This window comes from Colias croceus, chromosome 18, assembly GCF_905220415.1.
Source record: "Colias croceus chromosome 18, ilColCroc2.1".
NCBI classification, from domain to species: Eukaryota; Metazoa; Arthropoda; class Insecta; order Lepidoptera; family Pieridae; genus Colias; species Colias croceus.
This window is the reverse complement of record NC_059554.1, coordinates 395739-420180: the sequence shown is the minus strand read 5'-3', so window position 1 is coordinate 420180 and position 24442 is coordinate 395739. Positions and strand designations below refer to the sequence as shown.

The 24442-nt window shown below is 34.0% G+C and overlaps 3 protein-coding genes across 3 annotated transcripts in view; 2 read left to right on the top strand and 1 right to left on the bottom strand.

Annotated features, from left to right (window-relative positions):
- Positions 1-24442, bottom strand: part of LOC123699531 (serine/threonine-protein kinase D1) — a 62862-nt gene that overhangs the window by 25809 nt on the left and 12611 nt on the right. The gene's annotated exons all lie outside the window — the stretch shown is intronic.
- On the top strand, positions 6547-23557 carry LOC123699507 (juvenile hormone esterase-like). Its single transcript, XM_045646469.1, has 6 exons — positions 6547-6671; positions 17260-17417; positions 18108-18409; positions 20284-20496; positions 20790-21596; positions 21882-23557. Exons 1-6 carry the CDS (start codon positions 6623-6625, stop codon positions 22039-22041), a joined length of 1689 nt encoding a protein of 562 aa, XP_045502425.1. The 5' UTR covers positions 6547-6622; the 3' UTR covers positions 22042-23557.
- Positions 11118-15123, top strand: LOC123699501. Its single transcript, XM_045646458.1, has 3 exons — positions 11118-12004; positions 12339-12554; positions 12643-15123. The coding sequence occupies exons 1-3, from the start codon at positions 11867-11869 to the stop codon at positions 14599-14601; spliced, it is 2313 nt and encodes a 770-aa protein (XP_045502414.1). The 5' UTR covers positions 11118-11866; the 3' UTR covers positions 14602-15123.

Below are 24442 nucleotides of genomic sequence, written 5' to 3'. Positions count from 1 at the left end.
TTCATATATTATATCTCTGTTTAATAAACACGCTGCTAAAACCACCATTTCGCTTAAGAATAGGCGCTCTCCATGGTTGACAAGTAATCTCAGACATTTGATGTCGGTTCGGGATGATGCACTCGTTAAATACCGTACAACAAAGTGTGAAAAGGACAAGATTTACTATAAATCATTAAAAAGTTTTGTCAATATATGTTTGCACCAAGAAAAGATATCATTTTATGATTCCCATATTAATGCTCATTCAAAAAATAGTAAAGTTTTGTGGAAAAAATTAAAGAGTCAAATTTTGCCTAATTTTAAAACTAGTGCCGTCTTGCCTGACCATCTTCGAGATCCAAATAAGATTAACTCACAATTTTTGAATATTCCTGGCTCTGGCAATGTAGATCAATCCATCCTTGACTACTTCAGCAATAATAATTACGGCAAAGGTGTCTTTAAATTTGATCTTGTTGATGAAAATGCCGTAGCTAAAATTATTATTAATTTGAAGTCCAATGCTGAGGGTTATGATGGTATTCCTAGAGATATGATTTTACTCACACTTCCTACGACACTTAAAGTAATTACAGCTATTGTAAATCGCTCTCTGGCTACATCTACGTTTCCATCTATTTGGAAAATTGCGCTCGTTCGTCCTCTGCCTAAAACTGACAATCCGGTGGACTTCAAAGATCTTAGACCTATAAGTATACTTCCATTTTTATCTAAGATACTCGAAAAGGTTGTTTACTTTCAAGTTGTGAAATATTGTGAAAAGCATAATATTTTTCCGGAGTTACAGTCGGGGTTCAGAAGGCAACGAGGCACTACAACAGCTTTGCTCAATGTCACCGATGATCTACTTGCTAATCAGGATGAGGGATATGCGACAGCATTAGTACTTTTGGATTTCTCTCGGGCTTTTGACTGTTTAAATTTGCAGCTTATGGTCGCTAAGCTTTCTTTCTATGGGTTTGATACCAGTTCTTTAGAGTGGTTTCATAGTTATCTAGGTGGTCGCTCACAAAAGGTTATTGTTAACAATAGTGATGGTTCCACTTCTACATCTGGTGAACTTTTTGTGACACGAGGTGTACCTCAGGGATCCATTCTAGGTCCTCTTCTATTTATAATATATGCAGCAGATATTACTAACTGCCTTAACCTTTGCAAATATCACATCTATGCAGACGATCTGCAGGTGTATTTGCCCGTGAATTGTAAGGATTTGTCTTCATCGTTAAATAAAATATCTCAGGATTTAAATGGTGTATCAAAGTGGTCATATAATAATTCATTAGTGTTGAACCCTAATAAATCGAAATACATGATTATTGGCTCCAGGCGACAAGTGCAAGCAATAGAGAACTCTAATATTTCTCTTTATATTGAAAATGTTCCCATACAGAAGGTAAATGAGGCTCGCAATTTAGGTGTTACTTTCGATAAGCATCTAAAATTTGAAAGTCATGTCCTTGAAGTTGTACGTAGTTGCTTCTACCGATTAAAAGTTATTTACAAACTACGGCCTTACATAAGCACTAACCTCCGTATACTTTTAGCTGAATCTCTAGTACTATCTAAATTAAATTATTGCATAAATGTGTATGGACCTTGTTTGCTTCAACGTTCGCAACGTCTAATTCAAAGAGTGCAGAATGCTTGTGTTAGGTACTGCTTCAACGTCCCTCCGAGATCACATATAACACCTTTTTTAAACTCCGCCAAAATGCTAAGCATGAAAAGTAGACAAGATCTATATTTGGCTTGTCTACTTTTTGACCTGTTTAAATCCAAGCGTCCTTCGTATCTCTACGAAAAATTAAGATGGAGAAAAGATCATGGTTTGAATCCAGTAAGGAGCGTAACTAACGTGCTGTCCATCCCCCGGCATCGATCGCAAGCTTTCCGTGGGAGCTTTAAGTACTGTGCGACGAAGTGTTGGAACAATATCCCTCCGCCGATAAAACAAGTGTGCTCAAAGGGCTCTTTTAAAAAAAATTACAAAATCCACTTACTTAACACACAAATTCAAAAGTAGAATTATATTTTATTTCACTCCGCACTGCACAGACTTAGGGCTGCCACTAAAAATCATTTCTTTTTCTCATTACATTAATTTACTTCTATACCTACTATCCGATCTGTATTTTATGTATTATTTTTATTTATTCAAATTACTTTTATGTAACTATTGGTTTTTTAAAATTTAATAATAACTATATACTTACTTTATTTCTTCTATATATGCTAATATCTATAGTATTTATATTTTATGTTTGGTACGATGAACTTCCTCGAATAGGTCTTGGCAGAATATCAGCGTTATGGTTCGCTTAGAACCATGACAATGTGCTGAGCCAAGACCTTTTCAGGAAACAATGTTTTTATAAATTTTTCTTTAATGTTATTTTAGATTGTAAATGTTTTTTGTTTTATTTTATTGTTTAGTATTTAAAAATTGTACTTAAATGTTTTCCTGAATAAATGTATAAATAAATAAATAAATAAATAATTTACCACAGCCACATTTACTTCAGTTGTCTCAAAACGCTGTTGAAGCTCATTTTTAGCGCGTCAAAATATAGAAAAAATATTTTTCACCACAACTACCTATGTTCGGAAAGCATATTCTACTGCGAAGACCGGCTGCTGCAAGAAACTCTATAAGTAGTTCATCAACTGGCTGTTTTCCTACATTTATATTTTAATTTTATGTGTAGGTATAATTAATTATTTTAAATTATTAATTTACCTCTATCCATCTTCTATCAACGATACTTACAATGTTTTCTTACTTATATATATTTTTATTTTAGTTAATGAATATTTACCATGTTTTTGATACCGTTATAAATTTTGGAAAAACTTGCATAGTCTTAGTAATAAATCCTTACGTAAATTGTAACAAAGGACGGATGAATGTCTCCTATAACACAGGCTTTTTTCCTAGCATAGGAGACATTGTTCAAAATGTCACAATAAATGTACCACATATTATAGTTATTATTCCTCGGAGGAGGCAGGGTTGGTGTATGGCATGGTGGGAGATTTTCTTGCAACTTATAGCGCTAGCTCCTAGGAGTTCTCATTGTTTTATTTAGAAATGTTAATTGTTATGTGTCTAGTTTGTAAGTTGTTTGTTGCAATGGGGCTGCCATGAACATTTGTTCAAAAGCCCAGAAATATATGATTAAAAAAAAAATAGTTATTATATTATGTAAGTTGTCTGTTGTGTTGTAACCACAGTTGTAACCATGTTTGATTGTAAATAAATGATTTGATTTTGATTTGATTTGATAATTGGTATATATTTACTAGAAAAAATTTTAGTCACTTTTTAGTAATTAATTCATAATCAATTCATGATTACTTAAAATCTGTTGAAGGAAAAATTGGCTGAAGATGAGAGCAATATAATATTTTATTTTATGTGACTTGAATAAATTTACTCGTTACGTTAAACATACGTTATTCAGCGTCTATAGCCAGCCATAATATCTATGGATAGTATATTACAGCTAATCTAAAGCGCCACTTATAACAGAAATAGGTGATAATATAGAAGAATAAATCGTACGCTGATAACGATAAAATTCAGACCTTTGAACATACAGTAAATCTTTATTATTCCTTTAGCCCCCGGAATCACAGACACAATAGAAAATCGTGAAAATCGAAAAGTGTCGTGGTCTCAATGGGCCGCTCGGTGGTCAAGGGGTTATTAAGGTGAGTATTGTTAAAAAATATTCTCATACATTAAGCTGCTATACTAAAGTTAATTAACAGAAGTAAGAAAAGTTATACCTTGTATTTTTATTTTATTTTATAAGGTATAACTTTTCTTACTTCTGTTAATTAACTTTATTATAGCAGTAGGCTTTACAATACATAGTGTAATTTTAGTTATTTAGTCTTTTATCACTAAGATGCATAATTTATGATCGTTTGCACCATCACCTAATAATTATTCTTGTAGTTTGTTATTGGTACGCTGGGGGGGCTAGTGACTTGTACTCCAGGTTCCTCGAAACCTATTTCAGGCACCAGTCTCTCACAATACTAGTTAATAAGCTCACTCACTATGTATTTGCAAGCAATGTCTATTTACCTAATGTTGTGATGAGACAAATAAATAAATAAATTTATCTTTTCCTTACAAGCAAAATTTCCAACTTAATTATAGTTACACGTGTTTCGTCGCAACAAAAGTTTTTGTATCTTGTTTATTAACAATGTAACTTGAAAAGCCAGACACCTAAATATAGCTTTTTATAAAAAGTCATGACAATTCTGCGCCAATTTAAATTATGCGATGCGCATGCAAGTGTTTAATTTTGTACTAGGCAGATTTCTGGAAGTTATATTGCAGTTTAATTTCAAAAGTAATCCTATTAAACAAGATTATCTATCTAAATAACTTTTCGGAACATGTCCTGGGTTCGATATCAAACAGACAGACGGAAAACTTGCAAAAAGAAACTCAACAAAAAATGGCCACCTACCAATAATCCCTTGTAGGTCACTCCCCAATAAAGTAAATAAATGTTCAATGCATGTGTAAGTCGACATATGAGTGATGACTAAACACGTATGCAAATTGACCACATTGCAATAAATTTGTAACATCTTGTTGATTGATAATTGGCCCCATTTCGAATGGGATACTTCTGGGTATTTTTAGTGTGCTTAAAGTGAAATTGTCTCGACATAATTCCATAATGAAGATGATTGCTACCGTTGTTGCATTTATTTTTCTGGGTAAAGAATTATCTTGCCAAATTACATAACTGATGCCATTGTTTATAGTCACAACGAAGGTGGCAAAATGTAGAATTTATATGCATTTGAAAAAAGAAACAACAGTGGTAAATCATGAAGGATATATAGTCTTGAATTAAAGTCACATTTGCTATGCTACGAATTAAACATTTTCTGACATCTTGGAAAAATTTGCTAAATCTTACGCGTGGATGAGACAAAATAAAATTTAACATTTACAAGTATGTACCATCAGCTTCCTTATATAGCCTACTACGTAAAAAAAACTTATAAAACTTGCAGAGGCACCAAAAAGTTCAACAAACATGTCAACCTGTGACAAAAATAGCTATTATAAATTATAATTCATAACTCAAACCGGTTAAAAGATAACGAATCAACCTCAAATCTTTAACGTTTACTCGTTGAAGTGCTTCTGCGATGTTAAGGTAAAGGGTAAAGTTAAGCTGGTCTTAATAAAACAAGCTGAGGCTTAGCCGGGGGTGTGTCCACGTCCAGCCATAATAACTTAAGATGTGACACGAATCTAATTCAGAGGACCAGTTAAAAAACAATTTTATAAATAAATCTATACTAATATTATAAAGCTGAAGAGTTTGTTTGTTTGAACGCGCTAATCTCAGGAACTACTGGTCCGATTTGAAAAATTCTTTCGGTGTTAGATAGCCCATTTATCGAGTAAGGCTTATAGGCTATACGCTTAGACCAACAGAGACACGCGGGTAAAACCGCGGAGCGTAGCTAGTAAATACATAAAATTTTATATAGTTTATATATAAAATGTTTTCGTAACCTTCCGCGGCCTTTGGTTTTATTAAACATATAATTTAATTATATACTGATAGCCTACACTTTGGTAATGATAAATAGCTTAATTGCAATTCTCAATGCAGAATATTGAAAAGAAATAATTATTTAATACACGTAGTTATAGAAAAGGAGAGATAGAAATCAGCAGCTACGTTCAAAAAATATTATCTTGACATAATCAACAATAACACGTGCAAATCACTGATAAAAGTGGGTATTTCTTGTGAAATTATTATGCGAAAAATTGGACAGGTCACAGGACACAACACTTGTTGGGTTTAAACTTTCTTAAAATGAGTTATGACGCACAGAAGCACATTCAATTATTAAGTGCTGATTTAATACACAGATCTATCAGCGATCATCAAGTTTTCTTAAGATACTCAAATTAAAGAGAAACTATTATATCCAAGAGCGGTCACAGCTGACAAGATTGTTTTTCAATCCAACACAAGTCAGCAACAAATATCCACCGATATGCAAGTGAAATTGAAGTTTTTGAGTTTTATTTCCCTCCGCGAACAAAGGCGACTTGTCACAAAGGAAAGCCCCCGATGCATTCACTTGAAATGCAATAAATAACTCCTCCAGGAGACAACAATAAGTTAATTTTAGCAAAGGACAATGCGGTCTGGAACTGATAACGCTACAATGCTTTCCAATTTTCGATATGTTTGAATAATGCCAAATAATGTGCAATCTGTGTCTCTTACAAAGTCATTTAAAATCAAAGATTTATCTGATCAATTTTAAAAATGAAAGACTTGAATCAACTAGGTATTGCCCCAGAGATTAGAAATTAAATCAGAACTTGATCAAAGCTCTTATGATCACATTCGCAACCCCTAACAATCCTAGCCATCTCTAGCGTCAATGCTAACCGACCCATCCCACGAAGCCAAATGTTTCTGGCCAACACCACAAGAGGCTCCTTTCAGAGGCAGCACTTGAGCCCGTCCTCTCTGAGGCAGCAGCAGTCTCCGCGCTGTCCCGCGGCGCGTATATATACGGGTCGAGCGCCGCCGCCGGCCAGTGTGTGACGATGTCGCGGTATGTGACTAGCGTGTTAGTGGCACTGTGCGCGACCATCGGTGAGTTGAGTTCGACAAACTTTTGCGCGATCGATTTCAGAACTCGGTCATGTTGACAATATCGATTTTAATTAGACAAATTGATTGTATACTGTAAAGGGATATGGGATAAAACGTTTTCACTAAATAAAAAGTGCCGAAATTTTCTCGTTTTTATAAAAAAATATATGCAATTTTTGGGAGAAACGGACGTTGCAATTTATTTTATTACTTCGGTGTTAACACAAAATGTCAAAAAAAAGTTTTGACACAGCCGATAGAACAATATTTACCAGTAGCATTTTTAAACATTCATTTATTTCAATTATTGATTTTTTAAATCAATATTATGTATTAACATGCAATTTACTAATTTTGGAGCATATTATAATAACATAAATCATAATTTATTTAAATTCAGCACTGATTTTTTAAAATTATAGTTCATTATACAATATTACCATTTGGTTTTTTCTATACAATTTTATTAAAATTGATTTTATCCATAGATCATTTTAATTTTATTTATATCTTCATGTACTAAGCCTGAGCGATAATAAACCAAGCCAAATAATACACACCTAATTATTAACAATTTGTATCAACAAAAAGTTTGTTTATTTTTCATACCATGCCATTGTTAGTCAGTGTAAGGTCAATGACTGGTCAATTAATACAAGCGAATTGTTTGATCGCAAACCCGTGTTTATCTTATTATTTATAAAAATACGATAAAAGTAATCTAATTACGTTCTTCGGATAATGATTTTAATTCCGTCTAATATGCGACACGTGTGAATCGATTATATAAATTTCTACTTGAAATTCCTTTAAAAAAATGTCTCAGGTCAAAAAACTATAAGAGGAAAATGCTTTAGATTAGTAGCCTAACATAGTTAACTGTAGTACAACTACAGTTAACTTATTTTAAGTTATGCCAACTTTGCAGTGACTTTGAACGCCCGCTGTATTTACCTGTTAAATTGGCACATTTGAAACACAATTGTAATTTGCATAACGTGTATTATAATAAATAATAATTTATAAATGCACCTTAATACCTGTTGGTAACCCAAGTATTAAACAAGTTAGCGGATATATTGATTTATATTTACGAAGTGATTAAAAGTAGTACTTTAACATTTCTGGACATTTTAAAAGCCTTTCTTAGCCAAATTCGATTTATTTCTTTTTCTGCTTGGATCGAGTCAATTCATATTAAATTAATAACATAAAAATAAAATTGATTTGATTTAATTAATCACGTGAACTTCCGTGTTCACTGGTTTTGCCAAAAATATTAAAATTAAAATAAAATGTTTATACCATTGGCAATTATAACAAAACTTTGTGATTATTAAAGTAAAGATGACACTGATTTAGTAAAAAGTTGAATCAATAATTGTTTGTTGCTGTCAACTTGTAGCTGGAACAGATGTTGCGTCCAACTTGTTGCTTTTCAGAAGTGATAATGCATGTTGAAGTGCCAGAGAATCGTAACAAATTTTTACCATCACTGCACAGTGCAAAGTAAATGATTATTAAAAAACAAAATCCTCCGTCGCGTCTGTCTATTGGAAAACTGCAAAACAAATGCATCGATTTCCATTATGTTTTCACTATGTGCACTTTATTCCCGAAAGTGTATAATTTGTAAAGCATTTATAGATAACGCGGGTCAACCCGTCCGCGGAAGGGTAAATTTAATTCTCGAGGAAAGTTTCACTATACAATTTGTAAAGTTCAAGACAACGCGGGTGAAGCCACGTGCAGTAAGCTAGCCAACTCTGCAGTCTAGACTAACCCACAGACGGGCACAACAGGAACAAAAGCCGCGTCTGGAGGCGCAGGTAGATGCACGCGGGGTAACGGCTGCCAACCTGTATGCGATCCCACTATCGGATGGATACTTTTTGATTCGTTTTATGTAATTATATTATACGTGATAGCCATTAAGATGTTCGAAATATAACATTTTCTTAGTAAACAATAAACATCGACAACACATTAAAAACATACTCAAATTGCATTCGAATACCTACAGTTTAATTTACCATACGACAAAAACCTCTTAATTCCAAGCCTCTTCTTTTTATACGTACCTACATAAAAAGCACCTACACCCAACGCTATGTCATGACAACATATACCAAACAAATGTAGTAACAACCAAATAAAATTTACTATAGATTCTAGATACCTACAGGCTCCAGACATTGTCTTTTCGTCTTCACAGTAAAAATTGCTAAATATTCCACTATCACGGTTCACGCTTGACCGCCGATATAAATCCCGCATAGATACGGTCACTATCACCACAGTCGGCACGTGCAAAAATTTCATTTGTCTCTCACACCGCGCTATCTCGATCTTTATTACGTGACGATTAGCACTACATACTACTTAATACCTATGTAACTCATGAATCATTTATATGAAAATGAAAAAAAAAAAATATAAAAAAACAGTATTTATTTCATACTACCTAAATATTTTTTAAAGACAGAAATTGATATCTAAATTTACAAGGGGACCCCTTGTAGATATCAATTTCTGTCTTTAAAAATATTTAGGTAACTAGTATGAAATAAATACTTTTTATTTTTATTTTTTTTTAAATGAATGAATGAATGAAATGAAAAACCTGTCAAGAGAACCCGCTCTTCCTTAACAAGTTGATTATACCTTAATAAAAAAAAAAACTAATTTAACAAATTTGTATTTGAAATTTGAATGGCCCTTGGTAATTACCAAGTACCCAATTGGGTATACCTAAATATTAAAGGCATTTTGTTATATTTCTCGTTGTTGATAATTATTTATAATTTCAGGAATTCGCCATTATTATTATAATAAGGCAAATTCCCGAAACTCGACATCAAACGCCTATTTTGTGAAAACGTATTATAAGGTTGTTGTGACTTCACTTCCGACTAAATAACCTAAATAGGAACGATTTCTTAGAAGGAAAAACGAGCAAAACATTAATGTTTGTAACGAAAATAAGCGTGAATATAAATAGACTAGCTGCGCTCCGCGGTTTCTCCCGCGTAGCTCCGCTCCGCTCCTGTTCTTAGCGTGATGATATAATATAGCCTATAGCCTTCCTCGATAAATAGGCTATCTAACACCGAAAGAATTTTTCAAATCGGACCAGTAGTTCCTGAGATTAGCGCGTTCAAACAAACAAACTCTTCAGCTTATAATATTAGAATAGGAAGATTTGCAAAAACAGGTTGATGATAACATACCTACAATTTTTTATAAAAACATTATTAAATTTGAAGATTTGTTGCTGAATGTAAATTAAAACAGTACATATTATAGAAAAGGTTAGTTTCGCGGAATCCTTAATTTGAGATCTAGCAGAATGAAGGCTGATCACTCAGTTATATATATAACTAGAAATGCCGCGCGGCTTTGCCCACAAGCAAAATCTAGTAATTTTTATAGCTCATTTAATAACACATGATATGATGTATTGCCTCTATAACTGTAAAATTTTCAGTTCGCCCGGATTGGCGTAAAAAACGCGGTCCGAATCTCGCCTCGTGATCGAATTTTTTTTTTATATTCTTTCAAAATTTACAAATGCAAAGCTTTTTTTTAAAGGATTTTATAATATTAGCAGCATATGCAGAGCATGCATGGCGACCGAGGAAACGGCAGCCCACGTCATCATGGAATGTAAGGGGGTTGCGGAGTACAGGGCAAGATACCTGGGGTCTCCTGGGTCCCTCCCCGAAGCCTTTGGCAGCCCTCACAAGCCGCTTGGCTTCATGGAGGAGCTCGGGTGGTTTCAGTTTTAGCTGGTTTCCCCCACCTCCCTCTCTCACGCAAAATAGGCGCTTGACGTCGAGTTGCGGAGAAATGCCCGTCTATTATTATTAGCAGCATGTCTAATTTCAGCGCCATAACTTAGGTACTTCACTATCGTGTGCTACTTTAAAATAGAACAAGAACTAATTCATTCAGGTCTAATAATATATTTATAGCTTTGTCGATTTTGCTGGTTGATTTTAAACGTTATAAGAAAAATATAAAAGTGCTACGCATTTCGTAGCGAAGGGCTACGCTTATCCTACATATAGGAAGTTTGAATTCTTAGAGATAAAAGTTTAACATTATCCCGCATCTTACCAGAATAAATAACAATAAAATCATCTTTGTACACAACAATTTTCAAAATCTGTTTTTTTCAGTGTTTGCGTTTTAACGTCCTCAAGGAATTTTCATATGCATTAATTCCAACTTTCCAAGATTCGAGTCACTAACTCGAACATACTCGTTTAAACATACGTGGAAAATGGTTGTCAAAAAGGAGCGTAACAATAAGATTATTGAAGTGAAACTTCTTTATCGGGGTTGGACAAAAAGGAGAATGCCCATTTTTGGTATAGGTTTTTCTCATGCATCAAGATAAAAATAATATTAAAAAAAATCTCGGCAATTTAGAGGCCTTCTTACCATCGGAAAATATATTTTGAACAGGGAATGTTTTGTAAAATCTAATAAGACATGTAATTGTTTAGATCCGTTACCATAGATTTAGTATCCATTACCGCTTACATCTGAACATAGTGTTGCCATAGTAAATATTTAAGTGTATTAATATCGATTATTGTTTTCATTGAATTACAAAAAAATCAATTAACATAAAATCATTCTTTATGGTGTTGTTTATACACTGTAGGTTATTTTAACATAGATAGTGAAGTAAAATACTTGATTCCATGCAAAAAATGTTTCCTTCATTTGTCTTACGCATTATAAACGTGAATGATACATATGTAACAACTGGTGATGAACCTTTTTAATAAATAAAAAAATAATAAAAAAGATGAGTCTGTCATATCAAACGTCACATCACATTGTGTTGATTGATTTTACTCTCCACTTTAATTGTGTTTTATTATCGAATTGTGTGAAAGTAAGCAAAAGACATTTTATCTTTGCTGATTTGTCAACGACAGGACGTTTTTACAATAAAGTGCCAATACTGTAATTGCGCTAGTAACTCAGCCCCCGGAATCACAGACACAATAGAAAATCTATTGTGTCGTGGTCCGATCGGGCCGCTCGGGGCTCAATGGGCTAGCGCAATTACGCTGACGACAGGACGTTTTATTTTAGAGGTGTTTATACTTTTTTCCAGCCTGTGTTACTCTTTACTTAGCCTGTGTTAATTCTTATTTAGAAATTATTTATTCCTGAAAATGGCTAACACCTCGAGTGAGCGAAAACGATGCATAAATTGTTCTTTCTTGATACCGAGAAACATGACGAGGCATCACTTGGAAGAAGCGTCGAATTCAATGCTCAGTTTATTACGATCATGGATAGCCCCTACTCAGGTGAGCAGACATTGTTTAGTTGCTTGAATTGTACATATTTACTTATTGTTTCAAATAGGTTTTTCATTTAATTTCTTCTAAAGTCCGTAATAAAATGTCATTATTGCCCTAGGGATTAAAGTGCCACTTTATTCCCTAGAGCTTAGAGTATTTGTTTTAGATGGAGTTTACTTGACATATAATACGAATTTTAAATGCAGGTGATGTTTATAAGAATTTTATTATTACTAGAAAGAAATCCAACAGAAGTTCCAACCCTTTGTTGTGTTAACATAATATTTACTGTATTAAATTATTAAACAGAATGTACTTTATTCCAATAATATTTTTGCAGGTTTCTTCAGAAAACATCATTTGTAATGAATGTTTTGAATTACTTCAAAATCGAGCAAACACAACAAGTGAAGGAAGCATTTTACCGTTGCCTGCTTTTGGACATAGAAGAGTCTGTCTTCCTTGTGGAAATTCCATTCTACGATCAAGGACATATCCTGTTCGACATGATCGTGAAGAGAGAAATGTTTTAATTCGTTTTGTTCCACAACACCTTGTATATATTTTTGAGTTTATATAAAGTGCCTTAGTAAGTTTTTGTCTAATAGAAAGTATATCTTATAATTATTCTTAAACTCTTTAAGGTCTCAAGAATGGATCGTGTATGTGCTGCATGTTGGAGGTCAGCAACAAGAGAAGTACAAAGGCAGCAACAGCGTGACTCAAATCGCCCCACTCTGGCTGACACTGAATTAAGTGGTGATTCTGTTGTTCCTGTGCCACCTCCTCTGCCACCAACAACCCCAGAAATTGTTCAACCAGTGATACCAAAAATAATTTCATCATTGTATAGACGTGCTGCTAACACTCCAAGTCACTGTATATTTGTTGATTGTTTTGAACCTGAACGCCTACTTATACCATCTACTATCAAAGACCTAATATTGTTTAATTATAAGTTTTACATACCATCGGGTGCACGCATTTGTCGTCACCATTTAAATCATGGTTCTTGGGACCAGTTAACTTCTCAATTGAGAGATTTTACTAGTAAACAATTTGATAATATTATGACTATGATGCAGCGAGCTGCCAACCATAGATTTGATTTTTCAAATATTACATTGATGCCTCCTCACTTATGCCATTATTGGCTTGGTATGAATCTTGAACAGTTTCATGAATTACTAAATTGTATACCCAATCTAGCAGAACAAGTACCAAACGCTACTATAGCATTATGCATTTATTTAGTTAAATTAAGAACAGGTGACAGCAACAACAGATTAGCCACTCTTTTCAATAAACCTAGAGCTACATTGGAACGTTTGATTACTCAAGCTAGAAATTGCTTTATTAATGATTTTGTCCCATTGTACTTAGGATTTAATCATATGACTATACAAGATGTTGCTTCTCGGAATAGGATTATTCCAGAAGGATTTTTTGGTAATCCCCATTTACCTGCAGAAATTAAACCTGCAATTGTTATTTGTGATGCTACCTATATTTTTGTGCAAAGTAGTTCCAATTATTTATACCAAAAACAAACATATAGTTTACAAAAACTAGATAACTTAGTAAAACCATTCTTGATTGTATGCTGCGATGGTCATATTGTGGAATGTCTTGGTCCTTACAAGGCCACTACTAACGATGCTACAATCACTAGTTTAAACTTAAATAACGAGGATTCTGGTTTTGGTCAATTTTTCAGAAGGGGCGATATTTTTATTCTTGATAGAGGATTTCGAGATGTTGTGAGTGAACTTCAAGACCATGGTTTTGTCGCCTATATGCCTGAGTCTCTCCTTGATAATGAACACCAATTAACAACCCTGCAAGCAAATCGGTCTCGTTTGGTAACTATGTGTCGTTGGGTTGTAGAAGTAGTTAATGGTCGTGTGAAAAGGGATTATAGACTTTTTCGGGATGTTTTCAATAATAGAGCTGCTATGCACCTCAAAGATGATTTTAGAATTGCTTGTGCCTTGTTAAATAAGTTTCATGTTACCGTAAATGACCCACCAGAGGCTTTTGAATATGTGAGTATTGCTAAAAATAGACTTTCACTTGAAAATCATTTGGCAGTGTACGTGGAAAGTGAAAATGTCAATAGAAGGAGAGCGAGATTTCAACAGGTTGATAGCGAACATCCTCATTTAACTACATTTCCACAACTTACAATAACTGATCTTAAACGGCTTGCTTTAGGCACATATCAACTGAAACAAGCTAGGTCATACTTTGGAGAGCATGTTCGTCAATCTGGCATTTATTGGGTTCAGGTAAATAATGAAATTGATGATGATGTTCCTCTGATGTTAGGTCTGAATAACTATTTATTAAGGGGTAGGATTAAGTCCAGACATGTAAATAGTCGTAAGTATTACACTTATTTATTAATAAGTAGAGATGATGCTGTAAGAAATACTCTAGAAGCTATAACAGGTTATTGTTGCAGCTGTCTCGTTGGTAGGCGAACAGTAGGATGTTGTGCACACGTAATGACAGTGGTTTGGTACCTAAGCTGGGCTCGTTACAATGATGTAACTGCTCCGGCTCCATATTTAGATAATTTTTTTTATGAAAATGACGAATGATGTTTGCCTTAAGTCCGGCATTCACTACACGCACCGCGAGCCGAGCCCCGAGCTGTACCAATCCGTGGACAAACCCGTCATCGCCCACACACTACACGAGCGCTGAGTTGTAGTCCAGTCGACTGTGAACATTGGTGAGCCTTGCACGTATCTACCCTACCAAGGTACCGATGCTTTCAAAACGCAAAAAAGTGGCTCTAGTAGTCGGTGCAATACTTTTTACGCAGAACAAAAATAAAAAGCGCGTGTGGGCAAAGGAATGGCTGAAACAACAAAAAAAATATACACATATGAAATTGCTGCAATGCATTCAGTCCTGTGAACCACCTGATTTTGTTAATTACTTTAGAATGAAATACGAAACCTTCATGGAATTATTAAATTAGTGACGGATTGGTGCGCCTGTGAATGGTACCCTTTACGTTAAATTGGTCTACCACTAGATCTATTTTTTTGTAATATCTGTCTACTTGAAGCTACTCCCATTATGTAAACCGAATAAAACAATCTATATGAGCTCTATTGGCATTTTATTAATCTATATTTAGGTTTTCTTGAAATCCATCTCAGGAAGATTTCTGGTGCCTACCTAGTTTGTCTGAAAGCATAAGCTCTACGCATAGATTAAATATGTTAAACGAAAAATAACCTTCGGACGATAAAACACTACCTAAATCACACATAAACCTAACTAAATCGGGGTTATTTAAGTTTTGAGGTTATTTCACATTTTTCTCAATATCTTGAAAACCCCTGTTTTTATCCCAAAAAAATCAATTGGTAAAAATCTTTTGAATATCGAAGAACCCTCCAAAACCACTCTGGCATTGACGCAACACTATACTGCGGTCCATACTTTCATGGGCATTCTCCTTTAGTGTAACATTTTTGCGTTTAACGCTGTAGGCGTGACATTTTTGCGTTACGCCGTAGGCGTGACATTTTTGCGTTACGCGCCAACCTTTTCTTATCCCTAAGTTTCACTTCTTACGTGTGTACTCTAGTACACGCACACATTTTTTTTTAAATTTTAATAGTGCCACTGAAAGGCCCTTAAAAAAAAACGAGTGTGACCAGGAAATCGAAAAATACGGGACAAAATCAACATATTTTTTCTACTTAATTTTGTCGTTTAGTTTGACAGGTTTTATGTTAAGTAACATTATATTATAATTATAATATATTATAGTACAGAGATTCCACGACACGTGTCAACCGGTTCCATCAACCATATTATACATTTCCTATAACAATTTATAATAATTAGTAAAAATATAATAAAAACATACGCGAGCTTTGACCTCGCTTGTAATAACATTATTAATAATGTCTCATCAATATTCATAGAAATATTGGCGTCAAATTTGTTCTAAGATATTCAATAAAATGTAAGAAATACATGAAAAAATTTCGTGTTTAAAATTTAACTTATAATAAATTATTTTAGGAAACTTTTTTTCGCATTTACAAAAGTAAATAAACATGAAGCCTAGGTTTAACATGAAATGTAAACATGAAAGTTCCACTTTTATTTAATAACTCTCGATTTAGTTGATACGCTTTCTTATTCTTCAAAGAGTGATTTCATTTCTTCAATATCACACATCAATATACTAGTGCGATTCATTACACATTTTATTGTTACGGGAATTGTCTCCCATCTAAAAACTAATTCTAAGGTTACTATAGCGTCAGATATAAATAATTAAAAATATTTCTCGTCATTTCACATTCACACACCACTCAGTCCCATATCAAACAAAGCTTTTGCTTTAGATTAGGGATAAAACTAGAAGAAGCCTTTTAAAAAAAAATATGTATGAGTATGCAGAAGAAAGTTTCATCCTAAAAATTTTTGCAGTTTTCGGGATCAAACCCCCGCACTTCGAGACATAATCATGTTCATTAGAGCCATAATGATGTGGAAAATTTATAAATAGAGAAAACTATAGGTTACTTAAAGTACATTTATAGCCGATAATGCTGTTATTTTGTAGAGAATGCACTTAACTGTAAATACAGATAATAAACAGTTATTAAATAATAATAAAAATAAACTGTTACATTGTAATCCGTCACTCATATACATGTTTTGCATTAAGTATAATATGCCGTTCGCGTTGTGCTAAAGTGTGACGCACATCATTTCAATCATTACATTGTACCGCATCCGTCTGTCTGCTTCAGCCCAACTCCAAAAATAACAGAATCGATCTTCATACGGTTTAGATTTTACGTGGAGGTTCACAAACTAGGCTGAGGAGTACCAGGTACTTCATTCTTAATCACCACTCATTAAGGACAAAATACCACTATAATTCGTAATGTACGCAAAATCGTCTAAACATAAAATATAATTCACGCATGCGTATAAAAGTTATAAATAAACGGTGTTCCTATTATGGAATATTTATGTAGGAATTCCGCAACACCTTTATAATATTATTTTTATACGAATCTTAAATTCATCTGGTGCCGATTTAGCTCGATCAAGGTCATCCTAATTACCGTTGAAATAATATCTAGTATTCTGATACATTATCTTTATAGATTGTATACATAATCATAGCTGGCAGTTTTACAAAGTAACTATTCAGAAATACTTATTTACATAAACAAAAAATCTTTTGAGTTTTAGTTTGAGTTTGAATTTCACAGCGTTGAGCAGCGGCCGCACGACAAAGTGCGACGTGCAGGCGTGCACCGACAGCGGGTATGTGTGCGGCGTGCGGCGCTGGGCTGACAAGTTCACGCCCTACGCGAGTTTCCGAGGTGTGCCCTATGCGAAGCAACCGGTTGGAGAGCTGCGGTTTAAGGTAGGCTTTTCTTTTAATGTGGTCATATTATGGCAATGGTGTTTAGGTAAAGGTGACGTTAAAGAGATTGTGAAATAATAGTTTAGATGATGCCGAACGTCTTTTGAAAGCAAGCTTTGGATGTGACATGATGGTGCTTCGTTACAGCTGAAGCGAAATGGAATTTTTAGATAGTAAAAGTAGTTTTTCTGCACTTTACGTTAAACGTTACAAAAAATTCTAGAATAGTCTCCATTTTTGCACCAATATGACGCTAAACTTTTAATTGGTCCTATGCCAAGACGTTAGTAACTATCATAATTTTCTCATAATTCTGAGTATGGATATCAGCGACCAAATGAAAAAAAGACCCACATCAAGGAATTATGTAATTGAAATTGGAAATAAAAGGAAACATTAAAGTAATTGCTGCAAATGAAACGGCTGCAATTAGCAAGAACAATGGTCACATGTTTCACTCTCGTTATGAGTATACTGAATTAGAGTCTAATTGCGATATTTAATCAGTAATTGATCTAGGAATCTAAATTTGAAGTCTATGTAACTTTTTTGTAGGTGTGGACTGTGATCAACAAATTTAAATATACCTAAAGACAATATTGTAGATTACGCGTAGTTGTGACAGTTTCTCTTTCTACGCTACGAAATCCGAAAATGTATAACTATATGAATATCTCCCTTATATTTCAGGAGCTCCAACCGCTAGACCCTTGGGAGGGTTTCTACGACGCGTCCGTTGAAGGGCCAGTATGTCCACAACACGACGTGTTTTACGGAGGTCTCGTGAGGAACAGGAGCATGAGCGAAGCTTGCATATACGCGAATGTTCACGTGCCGATAAATGCCATTACACCAACAACAGAAGAGACTGGTCTGCCAATTTTCGTGTTCGTGCACGGAGGAGGCTTCGCATTCGGATCTGGCGACACTGACATCCACGGGCCCGAATATTTGATTCGGCGCGGAATGATCGTCATTACTTTCAACTACAGGTAAGTCAAAGCGACGGTACACGAAAAATTGTCCGCTCAGCATGTATTCAATACTATAGTTAGTCATCGATATATGTTTGATAAAACCTATCTCTTCACTAACATTTGACTTATTGAGCGCAAAGTGCAAACAGAGAGAAATCTCGAATAAACAGTATCACTAACGGAAAACGTAATTACGTAACAATCAGACATCTGTGTACCGAGTATTATGTTCACTCATCACTGCACTTGCAACACGCTGATAAATATAAAGCCCAATTAAGAGATCATGAAGTAACCGGTGGTAGAGAATATTAATACCTCGTATCTGAGTAAACAAACACGGAGTAAAAGGTTATCCGAACAATTATCTCGCTTTACGTAAAGCTCAGAAATATCTTGGACTTGACCTGGGGATTTTGTTTGTTGCACGCGCTCACTCGCTCGAGGTTAACTGGTTTGTGTACGGTCTATAAATTAATCTGCATTTCGGATTTATTGCATAAATAATGTAATAGACTCCATCGTGTCAGATCTCGAAATTTCTGAACCCTGAAATCGTCATCCCTTTTTAATGACTTAAGATTGAGTAACATGAAATAATCAGATTTTCCATAACGATATAAACAACCTTAACCTTCCTCCACTGCGATATGATTTCGACACATCTATTTGAAGACGCGCTTCTCGAATTGATTAAAGGGTAGCGATAAAGGCGCTATCAGTTCGATAAGCAGCTGATGTGGGCCAAGAACACACGTCATCGCTTGTTTGTAAACAAAATTAGCACGTGGACTTGCATAATGATGATAACGTCGAGGGTCCTTTGGAAAGTTCGAACGAAACTTTCAACGATCATCAACCTTTGACTTTAATCGATGAAATATAAACACTTAGAATTAGCTTTGCTTTATTTATAGGAGACAATGCTTTCTATAGTTTATTATTTAGATATAGTTTTCATTTCGTTACTGACATAATGTAAACAAAGTAGGTATGCGACGAAACCGTACACAGGAAATCGGATACACTAAATTTTAGTTAAAATCTTGTCAGACCAGTATCGAGTTACACGTGCCACAGATACCGGTAGACGACCTTGACGTTCATAAATTTTAACACAAAATCATGTTAACAACCTTTTTGCTACATGATTTCGCCTTTCCGTGTAAAAAAATCTCGCAAGTAGCTAGATTGACGCAAGACATATTTTATGTACACAGCGCAGACTAGTAAAGACAATGGAAATTTTTGTTTTGTAGGTACGCTAAATTTGCCACTTTAGTTACTTATGTTATAAATGCTTCCTTGATTAAATTATATCATCTTGGTATTTATAGGAAGGAGGAAGGTATTCGTTTCTCGGTTGCGAAGTAATCTTAAACTTGCGTTTATTTTTATCATTTCTTTTGAGTAATGAACGCATAAATAGAATTGGAATACAGCGTACAAATTAAATTTTCACGATGAAATACCTGAGAGTTTTTCTTTTGATAAGGACATTCCAAACATTGTGTTAATCAACTTGTGTCTGAATACCAAAGTTGGATTTATTTTGTGATTACAAAATCATTATTTGGTTTAGCGCAGCTTCAACTGCTGTCACATCATCTATTTAAATGTTACAAATTAAGCAAAAAATAAGTGCTTTAAAATAGTTGTTCAGGTCTGGGGATATTATAAAGAAGAACGTAAGATTTGATATTAGTACTATTCCTCAAAACATAAATAATAGATAACATAAATTGGAATTTGCAATAAACCCAAACGTTTCAAGAATACTTAGTGCGCAGCCGGCGCATTTATCACTTTGTTTTCATTTGACCCAAATAACAAATGACCACTTAAAATTCATTGGGCTCTTTGACCATTTTAAAATTTATTGATTTCAGACTGAATGTGTTCGGATTCCTCTCCCTCAACTCTTCAAGTATACCTGGCAACAACGGTATCCGTGACGTCATAACCCTGCTCCGGTGGGTGAGGACGAACGCGAGAGCGTTTGGAGGGAATCCTGATGACGTCACTATCGCTGGGCAGAGCGCAGGCGCAGCTATCGCCCACCTGCTTACTTTATCCAAGGCCGCTGAAGGATTGTTTAGAAGGTACGCATTTAACTATCGACTTTATCTATTGCTACCTTTTCGACAATACACTGCATTTACTTAACTATCTTTTGGAATTTCATCAGATCATGAATAATGATTATGTCTGCCTGTTAGAACGCTATAAAAATAATATTTAAGTATGCTAAAACGAATCTCACGTGCATAATTTGCAATAGACTGATTCATATAATATAAAAGATAAAAGTTGTGTTTCCTAAATCAAAAGATTTTAAATGTCAACCATATACGATATAGACGCAATTGGTAATCAATAAAATTATGAATTTCAGGGCTTTTATAATGAGCGGTACAGCGATCCCCAGCTTCTATACGACGTCTCCGATCTACGCACAATTCGTCAGCAACCTGTTCGTGACCGCTCTCGGCATCAACTCCACAAATCCGGAGGAGATTCACCAACAACTTATCCAACTACCTCTTGAACAAATCATGCAAGTGAACCAAATACTACAGGATCAATTTGGCATTGTAGTGTTTCTGCCCGTAGTTGAAACTCCCTTCGATGGGGTAACAACAGTTTTAGATGAAGATCCTGAAATTTTACTAGATAGAGGCGTCGGTAAAGATATACCATTAATCGTGGGATTCACAGACGCAGAATGCGAAACTTTCCGGCCAAATTTCGAAAAACTGGATATCCTAGCAAAAATAAAAGAGAATCCATTGCTTATCTTATCACCAAATTTGATATATAAGGTACCAATAGAAACAGCAATGGAATATGCGAAGAAGGTTGAGAAGCGTTACTTTAATGGCGGTGTCACTATGGACAACTATATAGAATCGTGTTCCGATACATTCTACATATATCCTGCTTTGGAATTAGCCAAAAGACGAAGAGCGATGAAGAATTCAGCGCCAATGTTCCTGTATCAGTTCTCGTATGAAGCTCAATACAGTGTTATGAAGGAGTCTAAAGGATTGAAATACAAAGGAGCCGGCCACGTGGAGGACATGACGTTTATTTTCCGAACAAATTCAATGCTAGAAGCTAAAGGTTTCTACCCTCTGGCATCTGAGGACCAAGCAATGGTAGAATGGATGACGTGGTTTGTTCAAAACTTCAACAGTTGCAAGTAAGTGTTTGAATTTGTTTAAACGAATTTATATTGCCAATTTCATGACAGGGAAAAAGATATTTTCACTTTTTTTACTTACAAAGTTACAGATGATTAGGCTAGTTCAAGAGGATAGTTAATCAATTTTAAATATTTATTGATTAGCTATTGGCTGAATTAAATAAAAATCTTAACCACTGAATCCAAAAGAAAAATGACTAGACTAAAAACGACATTCAAAGTTCCACAATTAAATCTTCGTCATTTTATCATTTAGTTTATAAATACGATTTTACTTTTCAGCGATCCGGTGTGCGATCAATACGAAGTGACCGTCTGGCCTCCGGTCAGCCACGCGACCAGTCTCTTCTACCAGGACATCAAGGAGCCCAAATTCTTCATCACAGAACTCACTCCAGACCAGAACGATATGGTGAAATTCTTCGAGAGTTTAAGAACTTAGTGTGTGTGACTGTGTGATACAGTTTGTTGCTTATTTATTATAGGAGACCTGAGTTAAGAGAGGTTTTGGGTGTACTGTACAAAATTTGATTGTGATCTCTTTTAAACGTCTCAATTTAGTTTTAAGTTTTAGTTTAAGGTTATGTTCTGTGTGTACAAGAAATCATGATTGTATAAAATCAGTTTATAGGTTGAAAAAGGTAATAGAAAAAAGATACAGCCAATAGGATTTATAACAGAGATTTCAAAACCACCGAAACATGTATAAAACATAAGAGTTATGGATATTAGAAAATGTATGTTATAAATGTGGATGATAAATAAGATTGGGTATCGATTATAGTACCTAAATCAATTTATTTTAAGTCTAAGGATAACAGAAAAGTCTGGTACACTACGATTTGACTAAATCACGCCTGGTGGTGATGCCATATAAACAACAAGTCAATTATTTTCGAAGTAAGCACTTGCCAATTTGCCATAGTAATTTATAATAATTAATTAAGTATCATTAACAAAGCAAAGAAGAAATAAATCGTTCTAATTTAAGTGCAAATTTTGTAAACATTGAACAAGATTGTATTATTTAGCGAAGTAAGATACTTTTATTTTATGTAAGTGTTTAGATTAGTTTTTTTTAGCTTTTTTACAATATAGAGCGTACTTATTTTAAGCAAACCATTTTTTGGCAGTACTTAAACTAAAAAAAAGGAAAGAAATATAATGTATAGACGCGTTTAGGTTATATTATAACGTTACTGCAATTGCTTAATATTTTAGGCCGGAAATTTCTTATTATTGTCCTTTTGAAGTTTTTCCCGAATAATGAAAGATTTATACAGCTGAAAACTTTTTTATTATTTGTTAAAGTTTATAGAATGAGATGAAAAACTGGAATTATTTGACAACATCTATCAAATTCTTAGATACGAGTAGATTCAGTTTGATAGTGTAAGTACACAGTTGTTATTTATCTGGTTGTGTAGTTCTAACAAAGTTCCTACTGTACAATCACAATAAAAAGATGATGGATTAGACTCCATAGAGTTATCATTGTTAATTATAAAAAATTAAAAACTTTGTCAATAACAAATGTGTATACCTAGTCGCAGTGAATACGAAATTAAATAGCTGTTCCTATATTTAGGATTCTATATAGGTACATATATTGTATTCAGAATATTTAACACTGGGAATTTCCGAATTTCGACGAGATCATTGTTAACACTTATGCATGCGAAATCAGATGCCAATTTGACATTTCGGAAATTTTGTTGATTATTTAAACAATGTCAAATCTAACCGGTCACGAAATCCATTATTTACCTTTTTTATTGAGTGTTATTGCCCTTTGTATAGTTGACTCAAACGATTTATTCGAGAAAGATATAGGTTAAGACAATGTCATCTGAAACACTGCTAAAAACAATTGCAAATACATTTGAACTTATTGGTTTGTAAATAATGAAAATATATGCAACAAGTGTACATTTTTTAAATACACAATATGAATAGAATTCTTCTAGTTTTTTATTTAACCACCTATTATAATTATTCTGAAAATGTGATGTACAAATAAATATCATAATACCAATTGAAAAAAAAAACATTATTTGCGAAGGACTTACGAAAGATTGTGTCATAATATATCACTACTTTTTATGATAATTATTTTTATATTATCGAGGCATACAAATCTGTCTCGATTTGATCATGTATTTGTGTTTGATGCCTTGAATTTGGTTCGTCACGAGTATTATAAATTGACAACTTGTTTGACAGCGAAAGTAATCGTAGACCAATATGTGAGGGAATCTTTAAAAAAATTATCTCCATAACATGCTGCTTAACTCCACCAAGTACAAACATTCTAAAAACTAATGGAATACCCATATTGCATTATTTGGTACAATAAAACAAACTGGTCAAATAAAACAATTTTCAGATATAACAACGTAGATAAAAGCGCTGTTATGTGTATCAATTGGACTCTCACCATTTCAGTGCAAATTGTGGAAAGTTTGCTCAATTCACATCCATTATGATTAGCCGTATGGTGCATTTTACCTGGTTATGTGATGTTGGGATAATATGGATCTACTTGCTAACTTGTAATACAGATTTTATTAAAAATATATGTTCTATGTAAATTTATTCGATATTGTACCTACTATTGCTAAGCCGCGAAATGGTAACAGATAGACATATTTACTGCATTTATAAGTATAGATTTAATGGTATAATTTAATTAATTCAATATTTTTTCTTTATAAAATGATCATTAAGTTTCGGCACGTACACATTAAAACAATTTAAATTCGAAACGTTAATAACTTTTTGATTAAACTAACATAATATCATCCCATTCTTAATAACTGTAATCATTGAATCAATTAGAATCA

Excerpts from the sequence above, each read along its gene's own strand:
- LOC123699507 (XM_045646469.1), top strand. The coding sequence starts at position 6,623 with ATGTCGCGGTATGTGACTAGCGTGTTAGTGGCACTGTGCGCGACCATC. Across the intron at positions 18,410-20,283 it reads GTCATTACTTTCAACTACAG|ACTGAATGTGTTCGGATTCC; the intron begins GTAAGTCAAAGC and ends TATTGATTTCAG. Across the intron at positions 20,497-20,789 it reads GCTGAAGGATTGTTTAGAAG|GGCTTTTATAATGAGCGGTA; the intron begins GTACGCATTTAA and ends TATGAATTTCAG.
- LOC123699501 (XM_045646458.1), top strand. The coding sequence starts at position 11,867 with ATGGCTAACACCTCGAGTGAGCGAAAACGATGCATAAATTGTTCTTTC. Across the intron at positions 12,005-12,338 it reads CATGGATAGCCCCTACTCAG|GTTTCTTCAGAAAACATCAT; the intron begins GTGAGCAGACAT and ends ATATTTTTGCAG. Across the intron at positions 12,555-12,642 it reads GTTTTGTTCCACAACACCTT|GTCTCAAGAATGGATCGTGT; the intron begins GTATATATTTTT and ends AAACTCTTTAAG.